This window comes from Aedes aegypti, chromosome 2 (assembly GCF_002204515.2).
Source record: "Aedes aegypti strain LVP_AGWG chromosome 2, AaegL5.0 Primary Assembly, whole genome shotgun sequence".
Taxonomy (NCBI): Eukaryota; Metazoa; Arthropoda; class Insecta; order Diptera; family Culicidae; genus Aedes; species Aedes aegypti.
The window spans coordinates 36,743,469-36,760,308 of record NC_035108.1 but is presented as its reverse complement, the minus strand read 5'-3'; the positions used below and the strand labels follow the sequence as shown (position 1 = coordinate 36,760,308).

General features: G+C 40.5%; 1 protein-coding gene across 2 annotated transcripts in view; it reads right to left on the bottom strand.

The window, feature by feature from the left end:
- Positions 1 to 3,694: 3,694 nt before the first annotated feature.
- LOC5569902 (mucin-5AC) overlaps positions 3,695 to 16,840 on the bottom strand; it is a 32,004-nt gene continuing 18,858 nt past the window's right edge. The window contains exons 2-3 of one of the 2 annotated variants that reach the window (XM_021840562.1): positions 7,364 to 7,541; positions 3,695 to 7,300 (exon numbers count right to left, since the gene is read on the bottom strand). In XM_021840562.1, coding sequence (XP_021696254.1) covers positions 4,524 to 7,300; positions 7,364 to 7,541 — 2,955 coding nt within the window. In that variant the 3' untranslated portion in view covers positions 3,695 to 4,523. Of the gene's footprint in view, positions 7,542 to 16,840 lie in introns of both variants that reach the window. The other variant, XM_001658750.2, reaches the window with a different exon arrangement.

Genomic DNA, 16,840 nt, shown 5'->3' with positions numbered 1-16,840 from the left:
CGGAGTAACAGTTGAAAGGTTAACAATATTTCGCTCTATTATGCAATAATGGCTGAAACATCTCAGAAATCTCTTACCTATCGTAATGTTCTCAATGGCCTCAAAGGTTTACGCATGAGTTTAAAACCACAGACAAACAGACGGCACACTCTCATCATTGTCCATCGACCACATTTTTAACGATCGATTCAAAAATATGGTAGGTGGCCAATCCACCACCCGCAGCGCTCGCATCGTTTTTGTTCGTGTCTGACGTTTACACACTACCGCCATCTGTTGGCATGTCGGCCAAACACACCGATTTTAGCATTGGGCGTACAGGTCCTCGTGACTATGATATTGATCGATATTTGTTCTAAGTGTTACGTCTGTTTATCTGTGTTAAAACGTTAATTCACATATTCAGTAAAATATATTAATTGTTTTCACTTACCCCTTTATCCACTTGCCCCACGGTACCTTAGGTTAAAGTAGGTTAAGTAAATTGAAAAGGTGTTTTTTTTTTTCTCTTATAAGCAGGTGAATTCAACTCACCTGTAAAAAATCTGAACTGCTACGGCAAATGAAATGTAATATATTGTTAACAAAATGTTAATGAAATCTTAAATTTGTTTTACCAAATTAGGATGATAGTGTTGTCTAACACAGAACACCTAGATATAAGTAATTAATGTAATGTTTGGAATGATATTAATAAAGAAATTAATAAAAATATCCTTTCCTGTGATCGAGTTAGGAATAGCAACTGTAAGAAAACCGAATGCTTTATCACTTCTCGCTAGTGACAAAGTAACACGGCATGCACTAAACAAAGAACACGGGATATACAATAGATCAAATATTGGTCGCAGCGGTTTATGTTCCGAACAGAAAAAAAATGCTAATCTTGGGAATGGAGAATGCCGTTTAGGAAAAAAGAAGCTTGATCGGGCTGTCGAAGTTGCACACGTTCAAATAAAACACAAAATTTTCGTAATGATACACTCTAAAATATTTATTCAACATCTTCATCTGCTGCTGAAGCTGCAGCAGCCGCTTACTTTTCTTTGCTTAGCTCGTGACTTAAATAATCGCTCGTAAAATACTATATGCACAGACGGTGATGATTTTTTTGTCAGATTTTTTGCGAAAGCAAAGGTAGGATTCATGAGGGAGGTTGATATTCGTCTTCAGAAGCGCACATTTTGGACTGGGTCGCTGCATGGTGATGAGGCTTCTCAATGAATTATCGACTGATGGAACCGGTTGTCTCGAAGTTAGACCAAATTTTGGCATATGTCATTTCGGCACACAATGGACAACCCATTTCGGAGGCAATTTGAACGGATTACGATGTTGCTGTTGATAATTACCTCGGCTCGGCGAGGGGTCACCTAATCGTAAAGTCCCAAAAGTCATCGTCTCAGTCAGCATGAAGGGAAACGCAACAGAGCGTTGAAGCGCCGTCCGCCAATAAAACCTCTTAGTTATAAGTATTAGAGAGACAGAGACTCAACAACTATCGATAATTATTGATTAACAACTGTAAACAAACGACTTCGAGTCGTTTATGTGAGCTGAGATGAATCGATGAGTTGACGGCTTGATCAAGCATGTAAGTGCTTTGGTACTGCCACAGACAAACAGACGTTAGTCTTAGAACGAGTTCATTGAAATTATATGGATCATCACTTTGAGGTGAACGCACTTCCATCTGTTGGTAGAATCGCACAAATCAATGTCGGCCATGATGGATTTCAGTTTGCGTCATTCAGCAACGTATACACTAAAACTGTCAAAGCGATCGACCGCTAGCCTGTGGGGGCTCATTCGTGAAGTTCACGTGGTATCCAAATTCACCCCCCTGACAAGTTTTACGTCTGTTTGTCTGTGGTATATAACTTGCTGCTAGACGCACTCTTCTTAAAGCTGCGCTGAAGATGATGATGATGAAGATCGACGGGAATTGCAACAGTAAGTGAGCATGGTGTGAGAACGACATGTGCACGGAGAAAACGAAGTACTCAAAAATAAGTTTTTTCGTACTCAAAATTGAGTAAAGCAGTCGAACTGAAGTAGTGGGTAAATTTCATTCTGTCAATTACATACATTTAACCCAACATTTGAGTTCTCTATCGAAAACTCAAATTTGAGTTAAAAATCAACTTGTTCAATTTATTGCAGTCATTTAGGCCTGCGTTTCTAGCCGTTGGGTAATTTAAACACAATTTTGGATGAAAAAAATGTAGCAGCCACTTTAAAATGTCAACACAGATCATTCCATGTTAGCCATCGTCGGTGAAGGATGTAAATCGTGATCGTTTCTAAAAAATAGTCGCAAAATTGGGTGGATTAGTGTAGTGATTTTTTAAAGGTAAGTGTCCTTGACTTAGTTTCCTCCGAAGAGTTCAGTTTGCCGAAGGAATTAATATCGAACGGACTTGTTCTTTTCAGATCCTCAGTTGTCCTGGGTCCACTATCATAACTACTGTTTGTCGTCCCTGCCACTCGTTGTGAACAATTTCCGGAACCGAGATGCTGGTTACTGATTTCAATAGAATTACCGCACTGATTTCGACAGATGGCACCCCGCTCCGAGCTTTGTTTTCCCGTTCCAGCCACCCTGTGCCACCGCCTAATTGCAGTAAATTTTCACACCCGATACCAAATGTTTTTTTTGCACCGTGAACGTCGCTCCTGGCATCCTCGTCGTTGACTAAAAGCTTTCAAGCGAATAAAGGTTTTTTTTAAATTAATCTTTTGGTCTTTATATATCACAACACATGCTTATTATATCAATTTTGATATTATTTTTGTTTTGAATTTCGCTTCGTATGAAAATACCTATTTTTGAGTTTTTTACTCCCAAGTTAACGTTGAGAAAAATCACCCACCGATTTGATTTGGTACAATTACTCAAATTTGAGTACTAGGCTATTTACTCAAATTTGGGGTAACGCACTAACGTGCCGAGTTGGGTCAAAAGAACCCAAATTTGAGTATGTCATTTCTCCGTGTAGCGTAGCACCTAACGAGCTATGCGGTCGGTGAGTTGCCGATGCGCCGCCGGCTGAACTTTGTTTTGGATAATGGTACGGCTGGTTGAGAGGCGAGTGGCGCGTCATTGAGTCTACTGCGACATGCGGGACGACGACAGGATCGCTGATCTTCAAGTGTGATCGTGTGCCAGATGCAGATGCGCAGGCTTCCATTATGTAAGAAGGACTGTCGAAAGAAGCTTTTCGGTCTGAAATTCGCTCGTGTTGGATTGGTCAAAGATAAATAAGGTTTTATTTGTTGGAATAACTCGAACGAATGAACTTAGACGGATGCGAAAATGGCAACTTTGGGCAAGAAAGCTCTCAGATAATTCCCGTGAAAGTGCTTTTAGAAGCTGAGAAGCAGGCCGAGTTTCAACAGCAAGTAATGTAAATACAATGTATTTTGCTATTTCGAATGGGTATGGTACGTTTTTCTGAAATTATTGGAAAATACTTGGTACAGTATGTCTGGGCTATTCTTTAGACGAGTGGTTAGAGTCCACGGCTACAAAGCAAAGCCATGCTGGAGGTGTCGATTCCCGGTCGGTCCAGAAATTTTCGTAATGGAAATTTCCTTGACTTCCCTGGGAGTATAATCGTACCTGCCACACGATATACGAATGCGAAAATGGCGAATTTGGCATAGAAAGCTCTCAGTTAATAACTGTGGAACTGCTCATAAGAACACAAGCTGAGAAGCAGGCTCTGTCCCAGTGATGACGTTAATGCCAAGAAGAAAGAAAGTATGTCTGAATCTTATAAATTATATTTCTAGCATAGTTAATAATTTCATTATTAACATTACTGTCTAACGAAAAACAAGAGGTTAAACTTTTTGCTCCCAGCTTTTTACTAAAGTGTCATTATAAGCACAAAAAGTTCTTTTTCAAACATAAATAAGAAAAATAAATCTTGAGTAAAGTACTGGTTTTCGAAAGTAATGTGTGAAGTTTTGCAAACCTTATTATCATCATCAACCAAACCTTCTCTCCATATTCACATTCGTATCCAGCGCGACAACATCAAACGCTGCCAAGCCATCTTTTTTCTCGCAGAGAACAACAAGACCCCGAAAACATAGCGCCGAAGATGGCACCAAACTACTGTGACCCCGGCAAACCCGTTCGATTCGCAACCCTTCGAATTATTATATAACGCCATCGGGCCCCAAACAGGCAGGTTCATTATCCACCGTCGTCATATGCTTAGTATGCCATTCGCAACCCACCATTCCCCAAAAAAAACCGCAATAGCTAAACGACACAGATCCCTAATGATGGCAGATGAGAAATTCAGTAGAATGGAGAGGTGACCGATGAAAAACAAAATAAATAAATTAAACCTTTCCACGTGGCGTCAGTTTGGCAGGTTGCCATGTCCTAGTCGTCACATGTATCGGTCCGAAAATGTCCGAAGGTATTCAGAACGATGGGGATGTCATGATGATTAATTATTCAAAGAGCTTCCTAATTACGTAACAATTACACAACTAATTCAATAAACCTAGGTGAGGAAAGGAACTTTTGGGATTTTGTAGTGGTAGCCCTCGTCGTCGAGCGTATGCGAAGGTATTACTGGAACAGGTAACCGTTCCTCCGGTACTTGATAGTTGTAGCCTTTGCTGGTAGATTCTGCCAAGGCCACCCTAGGCTGCACCTCAGACCCGTCGGCTTCCGCTTCCGATGCCGGCCCACTGGGACTGCTGGGAGGGGTTTGGATTGGATCGGAAGACGGCGTGTCATCAACCACGATTCGCAGATCAGACATGTTAATTGAAGATGGCGGTAGATAGCTATTGCCAGGAACAAGGCCATTGATTGCGTTGATCATTTCCATTATGTTGATGGGAGTTTCCGGTTGTTCAGGTTGTTGTTCATCTGTTGGTGGCTCGGTATAATCAGGACTTGCGGGGACAGCCTGATTAACTTGACTGTCGGAAGGAATTGAGGGGCGAACAGGCTGCTCTGGACGGTACTCCGGAACGCTTGAAGTGAATTCTACTGCCGGGCTGGTCGCAGGTGGATAATACTGACTGGTGGAGTTATCATCTTCTGGTGGAAGATACTCAGGAGCTGCGGTAGACATTGGCCCGGAAGATTGGTCTGAGCCAGGACCCATTGGGTATGGTTGAGCCCCATCAAGTGGTTTTGAAGTTGACGGCTGACCCGTAGAATATTCTAGACCTATCGTAGATACTGTGGTGTATTCAGCAGCACCAGTGGTTGTGGATCCCTGTGCATTTGGATAGCCACCAAAGGTGGTTGTTTCTGGTCTAGAAGTAGTTATGGTCTCTTCACTCGGGTACCTAGAAGAGGTCGTGGTTTCCTGACTCGCACTTGAGAAATCTGTGGCTGTTGTGGTTTCTTGAACAACCTGCGTTGCACTATCCGGACTAGGATATCCAGCAGCTGTTGAAGTTTCTGGTCCTGCACTAGGATAGCTTGACGTAGTCGTACGATTACCATTGGAAACAGGGTATCCTAAATCAGGAGAAGCTTCTTGAACTGGTTTTGGGTAGCTAACAGGAGTTGTGGTATCACGATCGGAACTTGGGTAGTTAGAAGATGTGGAAGCTTCCTGATTTGGGCCCAAATAACTTGACGTAGTCGTGGTTTCACGATCAGATTCTGGATAACCCGCAAAGGTTGTGGTTTCCTGACTAGCATAACCCACAGTAGTTGAAGTGTCTTGACCTACAACTGGATAGCGGGTGGAAGTCGTTGTATCGCGATCGAAACTCGGATAGCCGGCAAATGTTGTGGTTTCTAGACTAGAACTTGGATAGTTGGCTTCTGTAGTAACAGATTCGCTGGTTCCAAAACCAGTAGTTGAAGGACCTGTTTGAGGACTCTGAGGACTATCACTATCCGGTGGCAGGTATTCTGGAGCAGAAGTGGAAGATGGTTGTCCAGGCAAGGCTGCCTGTGTTGTCAATTGTGTTGGTTGAGTTGCGGGTCTTTCAGTTTGATCAGGGATCGGCGAGGCACTCGGTGCATTCGGAACAACCAACTCCGGGCGAGGTTTTGGAGGAATGAAGGATCCATCGGCCGTTTTTGGAGTAGTGGTGGTTGTTGGCTGCGTAGTAGTGGCAAGATCGTTGATGTCGAAGGGCTCTCCAAGCACCTCATTTAGGTTGGGTGGAAGCACTGGTTTACCTGGTTGAGTACCCCCGGTTGTGAGCAAAGCCGGGGTGGAATCGGTAATGGGACTTTCGGTTATAGCGTTTGGTGAGAATGGACCCTGTGGATATCCACCAATTTCTTTTTCTGTAGTCGTTTCAGATTCCGTTAAAGCTGTACTAGTTTCTCCAGGTGAAACTGTTGAACTTGGTCCTTGAGGATATCCAGTAAATCCGATTTCTGGTTGTTCGCTTGGCCCTTGTGGATAACCAGTTGGAGAGGTAGTAGTTCCAGAATCTTGATCAGGCGATACTGTTGAGCTGAAACTTTCAGGATACCCAGTGAATCCCGGTGTGGTCGATGGTTGTTGACCTGGTAAGCTAGAGGATGTTTGTGGATAATCGGTTGATGACGGAGAAGGTCTTGGTGTAGATTCTGAACTAGGCTTATACGGAGGATAACCAGTAAATCCACTTTCGGTGGTTACTTGAGATTCAGGCTGTTGGGAAGTACTCGTAGGAGTTTCCTGTGGAAAAGTCGTTGATACTGGACTTCCTGGGATAATACTAGGCCTTGATTCCGGAGGATAAACACTTGAAGAAAGACCGGGCTCAGGAGAAGATGCTGGAGGATATCCTGTAAATTCATCATCGGCAGTAGATCCTTGTTGGTATCCAGTAGTCAAGTCTACTGGACTAGATGTGGGTCCTGGTGGGCTGTAACCGTTCTGTGGGGATTGTGACATACCAGGAAAACTAGGTGTCTCCGATCCTGGTGTAGGAGAGGAAGTGCTAGTTCCAACACTTGCTACTGATCCTTGCGTAGATGTAGATTCAATTGGTCTCTGAGGCCTTTCGGTATTTGCTGAACCAGGTACCAATTCAGGGTACGATGGCGAAGAAGATATTCCGGAAACCGAAGATTGTACATCTGCAGGTGTTGGAGGACTTTGTGTCACCGGAGGCAGATATTCCGGAGCTTGAGTTGATACTGGCTTAATCAAGTTAGCATCTGGATTGATCGGGAAGTCAAATGGATCGGATGGTTTCTCATAGGTGTAGCCAAATTCAGCAGTGTTCTTCTTGAATGGAGAGGGTTTAACGACATTCCTAAAAGCTCTGCTACCAGCCCGTCTACCGCCAATGGGAGGTGATGATCTGCCTTCAAGACCGTTAATTTCCGTTTCATTAAAAGCAGTTAAATAATCGAACACATTGTACTCACTCGCGGTGGCAGCACGGGCTTCAAACTCGCCACCTTTGCCCAACTGCCGACTGAGGTAATCCAGCGGATGGAAGGCCCTGTCGTTCTGGCGTTGGTTTTCCTGCTTCAAAATGTGTGAAACATCGGGTCGTCCAAGACCGTGCGATACCAAGCACGCCGCTATCAGCAGTTTCAGCATCTGAAATTAGATTAGCAAAAAAACAAAAGCACCAATTATCAAACACGAACTATGACCTCAGGGGTGCAAATTTGCTTCAAACAGGTCAATTCATGAGTGCAGGGGAGCATTTGGGTCATAAACCTGAAACGATTTAATGATAGAGCGTTACCATTGGAGTTGTGCTCACTTCGACGAAGATTCCTTTCACCGTAAGCAGCGACTCAAATGATTGCAAGTTTCATCGATAAAAACTTAAGTGATCATTCTGAAGCCTTTGTGTTTCTCTCCCACCAATTGTTTTATATACTTATGATCGCGAAATCAGCCATTACATTCAATTTCGTCATTGAAATTTGAGGGGTTTTTTATCAAAATTCCAATGATAGTCATGCTCTTTCAATGAGAGACTAAATCGCGGTTGAAATGAAAGCAGTATCGAGAAGAGTTCATAAGGCATGGGTATCATCGCCTTTCGTGCTCTGTCAATGATTTTCGGTCTGCCCAACAGAAGTTGGTACATGGGCGTAGCAAAAGGGGCCACCTATTTGATTGAATTTTCCAAAGATTGCTTCCATCATTCATAATTCTATAAAATTGAGTAATGATAAAATTGTTGAATCAATCTTGGAGTCCAGCTTAAAATCAGACTTCTGTGCATGATTTTTTCCAGAAATTATGCCTAAAATTTGGCGTTTTCTCGCCCTTCTCTGGCCAATGGAAACAAAATCACAACGTTCAAAATCTTGAGAAAATCCAAGGAAACCAAGAAAGCGTTCGAATTTAAGAAATTAACCAGAAACACCTCAAGTGACATGCATAATTTGAGCTCATACATACGTATCGCATTGATTTGTAGAAATTTATTCTGTGATTTCCGTAGTGAAAGGGCTTATGATTTTCTCTGGCAGAAATTCTTCCAACGATGCATACACTCAGGCAAATGAACTATCGATAAACATAGGAACCCCTTATGAAAATTCGCCACAAGAAATCGGATTGAAATTCATAAATTTGCCTTATGAAACCAGTATTTGAAAACAAAAAACGTTTTCGCGGCAACCTGGAATCGAACCAAGAACCTTGCGATCGTACACCACGCGCCTATCGACGCCTTGATGAGGAAAGATGCTAAAACGATACATAAAGCGTTCGTATTGCAATAATCGTTCCACCAAAATGTATGAAATTCGATATTCCAGCTGCTGCGTGTAAGGAATAATTCTAGAGATTTGATTTTTTCCTTATTATTATTATCTTTATTATCAAAACTTTTAGCCGGTTGCTGGTTCGTACTTTGCTTACATCAGGTTTTTTTTTTTTGCTATTTCAGACACAACTTTCCGTTCTACGGTTGAACCACAGATAACAAACGTTTAAGTTCGATTGTAAACACAAGTAGCAACATCGTGGTGGCGCTAAGTTCCCATGACAATATCAGTGGTGAATATGAAATATTTCTAGATACTGATATTTACTACTGTTTGACGCAATACGCTGTTTGGGGGCGCTAGTGATCTCAGCATGTTCTAGTTTGGACACTACGCTAATGACTGTTGTTTTCGTCTGGTTTTCGAAGCTTCACACCATACTAGCATACTTTGATAAGATGGTTTCGTTCCAATCTGAGAGTTCCAATCTGAGAGAGACTCGCGAAGAGGAAAAATATCAACGTCATATGCAGGCCAGATTCCGCTGTCACGAAACGTCAAGTGCAGCCCGCCGTTTTTGGTATAAACACATGATTGGTATAAACACAGAGTGGAATAAGAAAAAAAAACAGCAAATAACAAATATAGCAAATAACTGCTTACAAACAATATCTTTCAAGAGCATTATTACCAGTAATTTTGCGAATAATTATTTTTACTTTTCCACGTTAAGCCTTAAAACTGTTCTGGACTTAGGTTGGCGGCTTTTCAATTTTACTCCCAGTTGACAGCTGCCCTCCACCCTTGCTCAAGCCTGCGGCAAAACTTTGACAGCAGCGGTAGAACTTGCCGGCTATTGACTGTTTAACGATAAAATTGCGACAATCAATGCGCCACCGTATTTCATATAACGGAGGTTATTAGAACTAACTTGGAGGTGATGATTTGGAGGTTATTTGGCAATTCGGAGGTTAACATTTAAACAAAATTTGCACGTCAAACGCAAACAGCAATATTCCATGAAGAGAATTGACAAAAATTCTTCGATAATAAGATAGGTAAAATAATTTTTCATGTAATTCGTGGAAAATGTATGCCAGAATTCAACAAAATTTAAGAGTAGTCTAAAAAAATATCATGAAGTTTTTTTTAATCCTGAATTGACTCTTGGAAATAAATTGACAGAATTATTGAATCAATCCTTGGAGAAACTTATGGAAAAATTCGAGGGAATGTATCTTTACTTAAACTTTTTTTAAATGCTTAGGAATATCCAGGAACATGATAGAAAAGAATTCTATATTGTAGTTTACAGATCTACAACAAATGAAGATGTATAACTAATGAACTCATGCATTGTGTCTTCTATTTGGTCGGCGTTAAGTCAGAGGGGACCAAGTACAAAACTTGGGAAAATTGGATTATTCTCTTATTAGATGTGAAATTATCTTACCTCCGCTACACTTTGATCAGATTTGATGAATGCTGTAAACTGCGAGAGATATGTAATAAATTTACTTTGGATGATCAATAAAAACCGGTAAAAGTGTGCAGTCAGAGTGGACCAAGTGCTTATTACCATAACATCGAAAATGATCATTGCGCCGAGGAATGCGAGGAAATGAAAAACATTTCAAGAGATTTGTCAGATTTTTCAACATCGAATGATTCTTCTACTTATCCATCAATAGGAATTTATAAATATTACCTGATTCGATGCATTTAATTTTGATTTTCGACCATTTACCATATTTGGATGGGTGGTCAGAAATTGCAACAATTTCTGTGCAGACAGAGCGGACCAAGTGTTGAAAAGCAATAAACTGATTGATTATTGCATTTTTTGAGTCAATTTCAGAGTCTTATAGAAGGTTATGGTAGTTCTATGGCGTATGCATGGGATGTCCTAGGACCCGCTTATTGGACCAGTATATTTTGGTCGGTACTCAAGATTTTCACTTGGTCCACTCTGACTGAACGCATATTTGAATATTTATGGTCATCAATGCCCTGACCCTGCAAAACCTTAATTTTCAAGCTATCGTAATGCCACTGATTTCGGTATTCACTATATGGATTATTGAAGAATTTACGATACTGGTGTCGAAGGGTCTTGATAATCTGTTTATCTTAGAGATATGCACTCAGTTGGACTATGCAAGCATTCAATGATTGTTATTTTCCAAGAAATTGTTCAGTCAGAGTGAACCAGCTCACTGAACGGTGGTCTTTAGTTCTGTCAGAGTGGACCAAGTACACATAGTCCATCAAAAAATCGTTCTATCAGAGGTTTGAATTATGAATTTTCATGATTATCACTTCACATTATATTGTTTGAAAGTAACACAAAGAGGTGTAGAAATATTGAATTAAAAATTAAACGACTTAAAAAATTACAGAGCGTTAGACTTTAAACCCATTTTTCTCAAAATATGAAAAATATCACTTGGTCCACTCTGACTTAACGCCGACCATTTGAGCAATGAATTTGATAGAATACATTGAGAAATTTTTGAGGAGGGTTTCCAATTTTCCAGAAATTGACTTCGTATGAAAGGGGAAATAAAATTGTGTCATCCACAAACAAAGATTTTTGACATCTCTGAGTTAAATGCATAACACAGCGTAACAAGAATGACATTTTGGCGTGTCTCAAGGATCAAATTATGTGTCTCTAAGAGCGGGATTGCTGAATCTGATGCCATTCTCAGAAAGGTTAGCGCATCACAATTGTTGGCTACAGGTCGTCAAAGTTGCATAAAACACTATTTTATTTGATGTATATATAAAATTTAAAGTATGATTTATCAAACTTTTTTGTGATATAATCCACCGAGCATGCAAAATAGGCCTTTAACTTTCATTTCAGATGTAATTTGGTTGAAATTGAACGATTAAATTCAGATTAAATCGATTTTTTCAACATATCTGCAGTCTTCCTACAAAATTCTTTGATCGCTTATATCGCAAAACACATTTTTTTCTAAATCATCAAAACATAACTTTTAAGCATCGAAAGTATTATGAACTTTGTTGATATGTATTGTTATACACATGAAGGTAAAATTCTATGACAGATTGAGCAAATAAATTACCATACAAGCTAGAAAACTTGCATGCAAGTTGGCTGAAATAGACGAATTCTGCATTTTCAACAGCCAATATCTCAAAAACAAGACGTGCTATGATATTTTTGAAAACGGCAATAGATTCAGCAGCCCTTGGTTAACTACACTACCCGTCATAAATACGGACTCACTGAAATAAGTATTGCAACACACAGCTGAATAATGAATCACCCCCGAAAAGTTTAGCATCACCTCAAAACAGGTTAATTCACATTGCTATATCTCGAGATCCTTACGACTTGCAAAGAAGCGATCTTCAGCAAAGTTGTTCAGGGGATCAAGGACATCCGGAAAGCGAACAGTTTAGTTCGCGATTTTGCCGCTAGGTGGCGCTAGTGAGCATTTAAAATTGAGCATTTCAAACTAGTTCTAGCTTGTGATCCATAAGAGATAGAAAGTTCGGGTCTTCGGCAACGTTGCTCAGGGTTTCATGGACATCCGGTAAGGGAACAAATTAATTCGCGATTTTGCCGCTAGGTGGCGCTAGTGAGCATGTAAAATTGAGCATTTTAAACTAGTTCTAGCTTGTGATTCATAAGAGATAGAAAGTTCGGGTCTTCGGCAAAGTTGCTCAGGGGTTCAAGGACATCCGGAAAGTGAACAGTTTAGTTCGCGATTTTGCCGCTAGGTGGCGCTAGTGAGCATGTAAAATTGAGCATTTTGAACTAGTTTTAGCTTGTGATCCATAAGAGATAGAAAGTTCGGGTCTTCGGCAAAGTTGCTCAGGGGTTCAAGGACATCCGGAAAGTGAACAGTTTAGTTCGCGGTTTTGCCGCTAGGTGGCGCTAGTGAGCATGTAAAATTGAGCATTTTGAACTAGTTCTAGCTTGTGATCCATAAGAGATATAAAGTTCGGGTCTTCGGCAAAGTTGCTCAGAAAGTCAAGGACATCCGGAAAGCGAACAGTTTAGTTTGCGATTTTGCCGTTAGGTGGCGCTAGTGAGCATTCAAAATTGAGCATTTCAAACTAGTTCTAGCTTGTGATCCATAAGAGATAGAAAGTTCGGGTCTTCGGCAACGTTGCTCAGGGTTTCATGGACATCCGGTAAGGAAACAAATTAGTTCGCGATTTTGCCGCTAGGTGGCGCTAGTGAGCATGTAAAATTGAGCATTTTAAACTAGTTCTAGCTTGTGATTCATAAGAGATAGAAAGTTTGGGTCTTCGGCAAAGTTGCTCAGGGGTTCAAGGACATCCGGAAAGGGATCAGTTTAGTTCGCAATTTTGCTGCTAGGTGGCGCTAGTGAGCATGCAAAATTGAGCATTTTGAACTAGTTCTAGCTTGTGATCCATAAGAGATAGAAAGTTCGGGTCTTCGGCAAAGTTGCTCAGGGGTTCAAGGACATCCGGAAAGGGAACAGTTTAGTTCGCGATTTTGCCGCTAGGTGGCGCTAGTGAGCATTTAAAATTGAGCATTTTAAACTAGTTCTAGCTTGTGATCCATAAGAGATAGAAAGTTCGGGTCTTCGGCAAAGTTGCTCAGGGGTTCAAGGACATCCGGAAAGGGAACAGTTTAGTTCGCGATTTTGCCGCTAGGTGGCGCTAGTGAGCATTTAAAATTGAGCATTTTAAACTAGTTCTAGCTTGTGATCCATAAGAGATAGAAAGTTCGGGTCTTCGGCAAAGTTGCTCAGGGGTTCAAGGACATCCGGAAAGTGAACAGTTTAGTTCGCGGTTTTGCCGCTAGTTGGCGCTAGTGAGCATGTAAAATTGAGCATTTTGAACTAGTTCTAGCTTGCGATCCACAAGAGATAGAAAGTTCGAGTCTTCGGTAAGTAAAGAACAGAAATAAAGTAAAGGACATCCAAATATCAAATTTTTTGGTTTCTAATTTTGCAACTAGGTTGCACTAGTACGCATATTTAAATAAATATATGAAACAAATTCAATTTTTCGAGTCAGATGAGATAGGAAGTTTGAATCTTCGGCAAAGTTGTTCGGAAAGTCAAGGGCATCCAGGAAACAGTTTACTCTGGAGGGATGACTGTACTGCCGTTATACGCATAAATGTCCCATGTTACAAAATATGAAACCGAGAAAAACGCGATTAACGATTTTCGCACATTTATGCTCCGTATTGGTGAAGGTTATGACAAATTTGAATAATTTTTTCATAATAATATGAGGCAATGGGTGTTTTTTATAGTCAAGAATTGGTTTTTGCGAAAGAATTCGAATTTTGCAATGAAATTAAAAGTGGGACGGTTATGCCTAGAAATACCGCGTTTTGGTGGAATTTCTACGCATAAGAGTCCCACTAATTGTAGCAGACCGATTTTGACCAATCACATTGCTCTTGATGGTTAGTTTGACGAGAGTTTAATACCGAAAATGGAAAATGTATATTGTAAAGCCAATATTGAGGGTCCAGACGAAGGCTCGTGTGGCATGTAGCAAAGTGGAGCCGTATATGGGTATGTGAATCAATATGGTTATACAGGTTGGTAAATGCTGGGCATGGCGTACCATTGGTACCATGTGTACATGAAGGAACAAAATAGATCCCTTTGAGTGGTTCATAGCCTCCAATTGTAAATGTTCCTGTGCTGAGGCTTGCAGAGCCTGACACAAACCCCCTAGATTTCAGGAGGACCATTCTTCTAATGTTTGGAGGGCCATAGAGCACAGTTTTGCTTAGAGTTTTACTCTGGCACTCGGACGATGATCAGCCGCCGCCCCTGACAATGGTATGCCATGCCAGTATTTACTACCCAAACCCATTCAATGTTCAATTAGTTGTAGTTTCTTAGAAAAATCGTTAACACGAATACAACTTCACACCGCACAAAAATACAAGCAACTGAAAAAATGTGAGTAAGACATGAACTCAGAAAACCAGAAACATCAAACCAATATACATGGTCAAGCAAGTGCTGAAACTAGATAACGTCGAATGCTCCTGGATGCATCCAATTAAATTTAATTTTCAAAAAGTTTCAAGCATTTGTATTTAGGAAAAATTTGGCCTAACTCAATTATTCAATCTATCCCCTGTACAACAGTCTTAAAACATTATTGTGTGAAACAGGCAGTGTTCCACATAGGATGTAAAGCCAAAGAAAAAAGATGATATAAAACGATTTGACACAGCTCAATGAATCCTATAAATTAAGTATTTTATTTGCAACTGATTTGGGAAAATACATAGTGGGACAGATATGCGTAGAAATTCAGTAGCGAGACAGTTATGCGTAGAAATTCAACAGTGGGACAAATTGACTTGGTATGCTTTTCATAGAGTGTTCGAACAAAGTATTTGTTTTTGAATTGTTTTATAATAATATAGGTTAAAATAGACTTTTTGGCTACAAAAACTAAAAAATGACAAAAAGTAACATGGGACAATTATGCGTATAACGGCAGTGTACCTTAACATTATGAATTTGATAAGTGATTAGGGATGGATTCATATTAAATTAAAGTGATTCAGGTCTCATCAAATGTATATTCAAGTGTATCATATCTGATTCATATGCTAGTGATTCTGGTATGGCTTACTCCATGTGCGAGTGACTCAGTCAGGACTCAGCAACTTTGCCGAAGACCCGAACTTTCTATCTCTTATGGACAACAAGCTAGAACTAGTTTGAAATACTCATTAGCGCCACCTAGCGGCAAAATCACGAACTAAACTGTTCCCTTTCTGAATGTCCTTGAACCTCTGAGGAACTTTGCCGAAGACCCGAACTTTCTATCTCTTATGGATCACAAGCTAGAACTAGTTCAAAATGCTCAATTTTACATGCTCACTAGCACCACCTAGCGGCAAAATCGCGAACTAAACTGTTCGCTTTCCGGATGTCCTTGAACCCCTGAGCAACTTTGCTGAAGACCCGAACTTTCTATCTCTTTCGGATCACAAGCTAGAACTAGTTCAAAATGCTCAATTTTGCATGCTCACTAGCGCCACCTAGCGGCAAAATCGCGAACTAAACTGTTCGCTTTCTGGATCTCCTTGAACCCCTGAGCAACTTTGCCGAAGACCCGAACTTTCTATCTCTTTCGGATCACAAACTAAAACTAGTTTGAAATGCTCAATTTTGCATGCTCACTAGCGCCAACTAGCGGCAAAATCGCGAACTAAACTGTTCCCTTTCCGGATGTCCTTGAACCCCTGAGCAACTTTGCCGAAGACCCGAACTTTCTATCTCTTATGGATCACAAGCTAGAACTAGTTCAAAATGCTCAATTTTAAATGCTCACTAGCGCCACCTAGCGGCAAAATCGCGAACTAAACTGTTCGCTTTCCGGATGTCCTTGATCCCCTGAACAACTTTGCTGAAGAGCGCTTCTTTGTAAGTCGTAAGGATCTCGAGATATAGTAATGAGAAATTACCTGTTTTGAGGTGATGCTAAACTTTTCAGGGTGATTCAATATTCAGCTGTGTGTTGCAATACTTATTTGAGTGAGTCCGTATTTATGACGGGTAGTGTAAATAGCGATATTTTGATGCTTGAGACAAAAACGTGTTCGGCAGTGTAATATTAGTCCGCAAATTCAGCCTAAAGGAACACCAGCACACAGGATGTCTTGCAGACCTGGAGCTCTGATAATTAACCTGAAGTGTACGATTAGACCGATAACTTTGGATTGTTCTTACAATGTATGTTATAAAATTGAAGTTTTCTAATTTTACAATCAAGCGTTCATGCCAAACAATGTCGAATGCTTTTCCTAAGAAGAGCAAGACTGGGAAAAATCCAAGTATATCATAATACCCCCCGAATTTTAATCTCTTCAGGTGACTTATAGTTACTTGAGAGTCCTTTCAATACAACCTTGACGACGTTTAGTTTTGTCGTCATAAGTAAAAAAAATTGTGCTTCTTTTCTTCAAGATAGTTGAGACGAAGTTTTCGATTTTTAAGAATTTCCGACAAAACGCGGCAGTCTGATTTCTTTGCAGTTTGGAAGAAAACCTTGATGCCCCTAATGGAGCTCAAGATCTCCTGCCTAGATCCTTCAAATTCGGAACAACTGACCACGATTGGCGGCATCCTTGCTTTAGTGAATAAACGAAAGAAGACGTTACTTTTATATCCT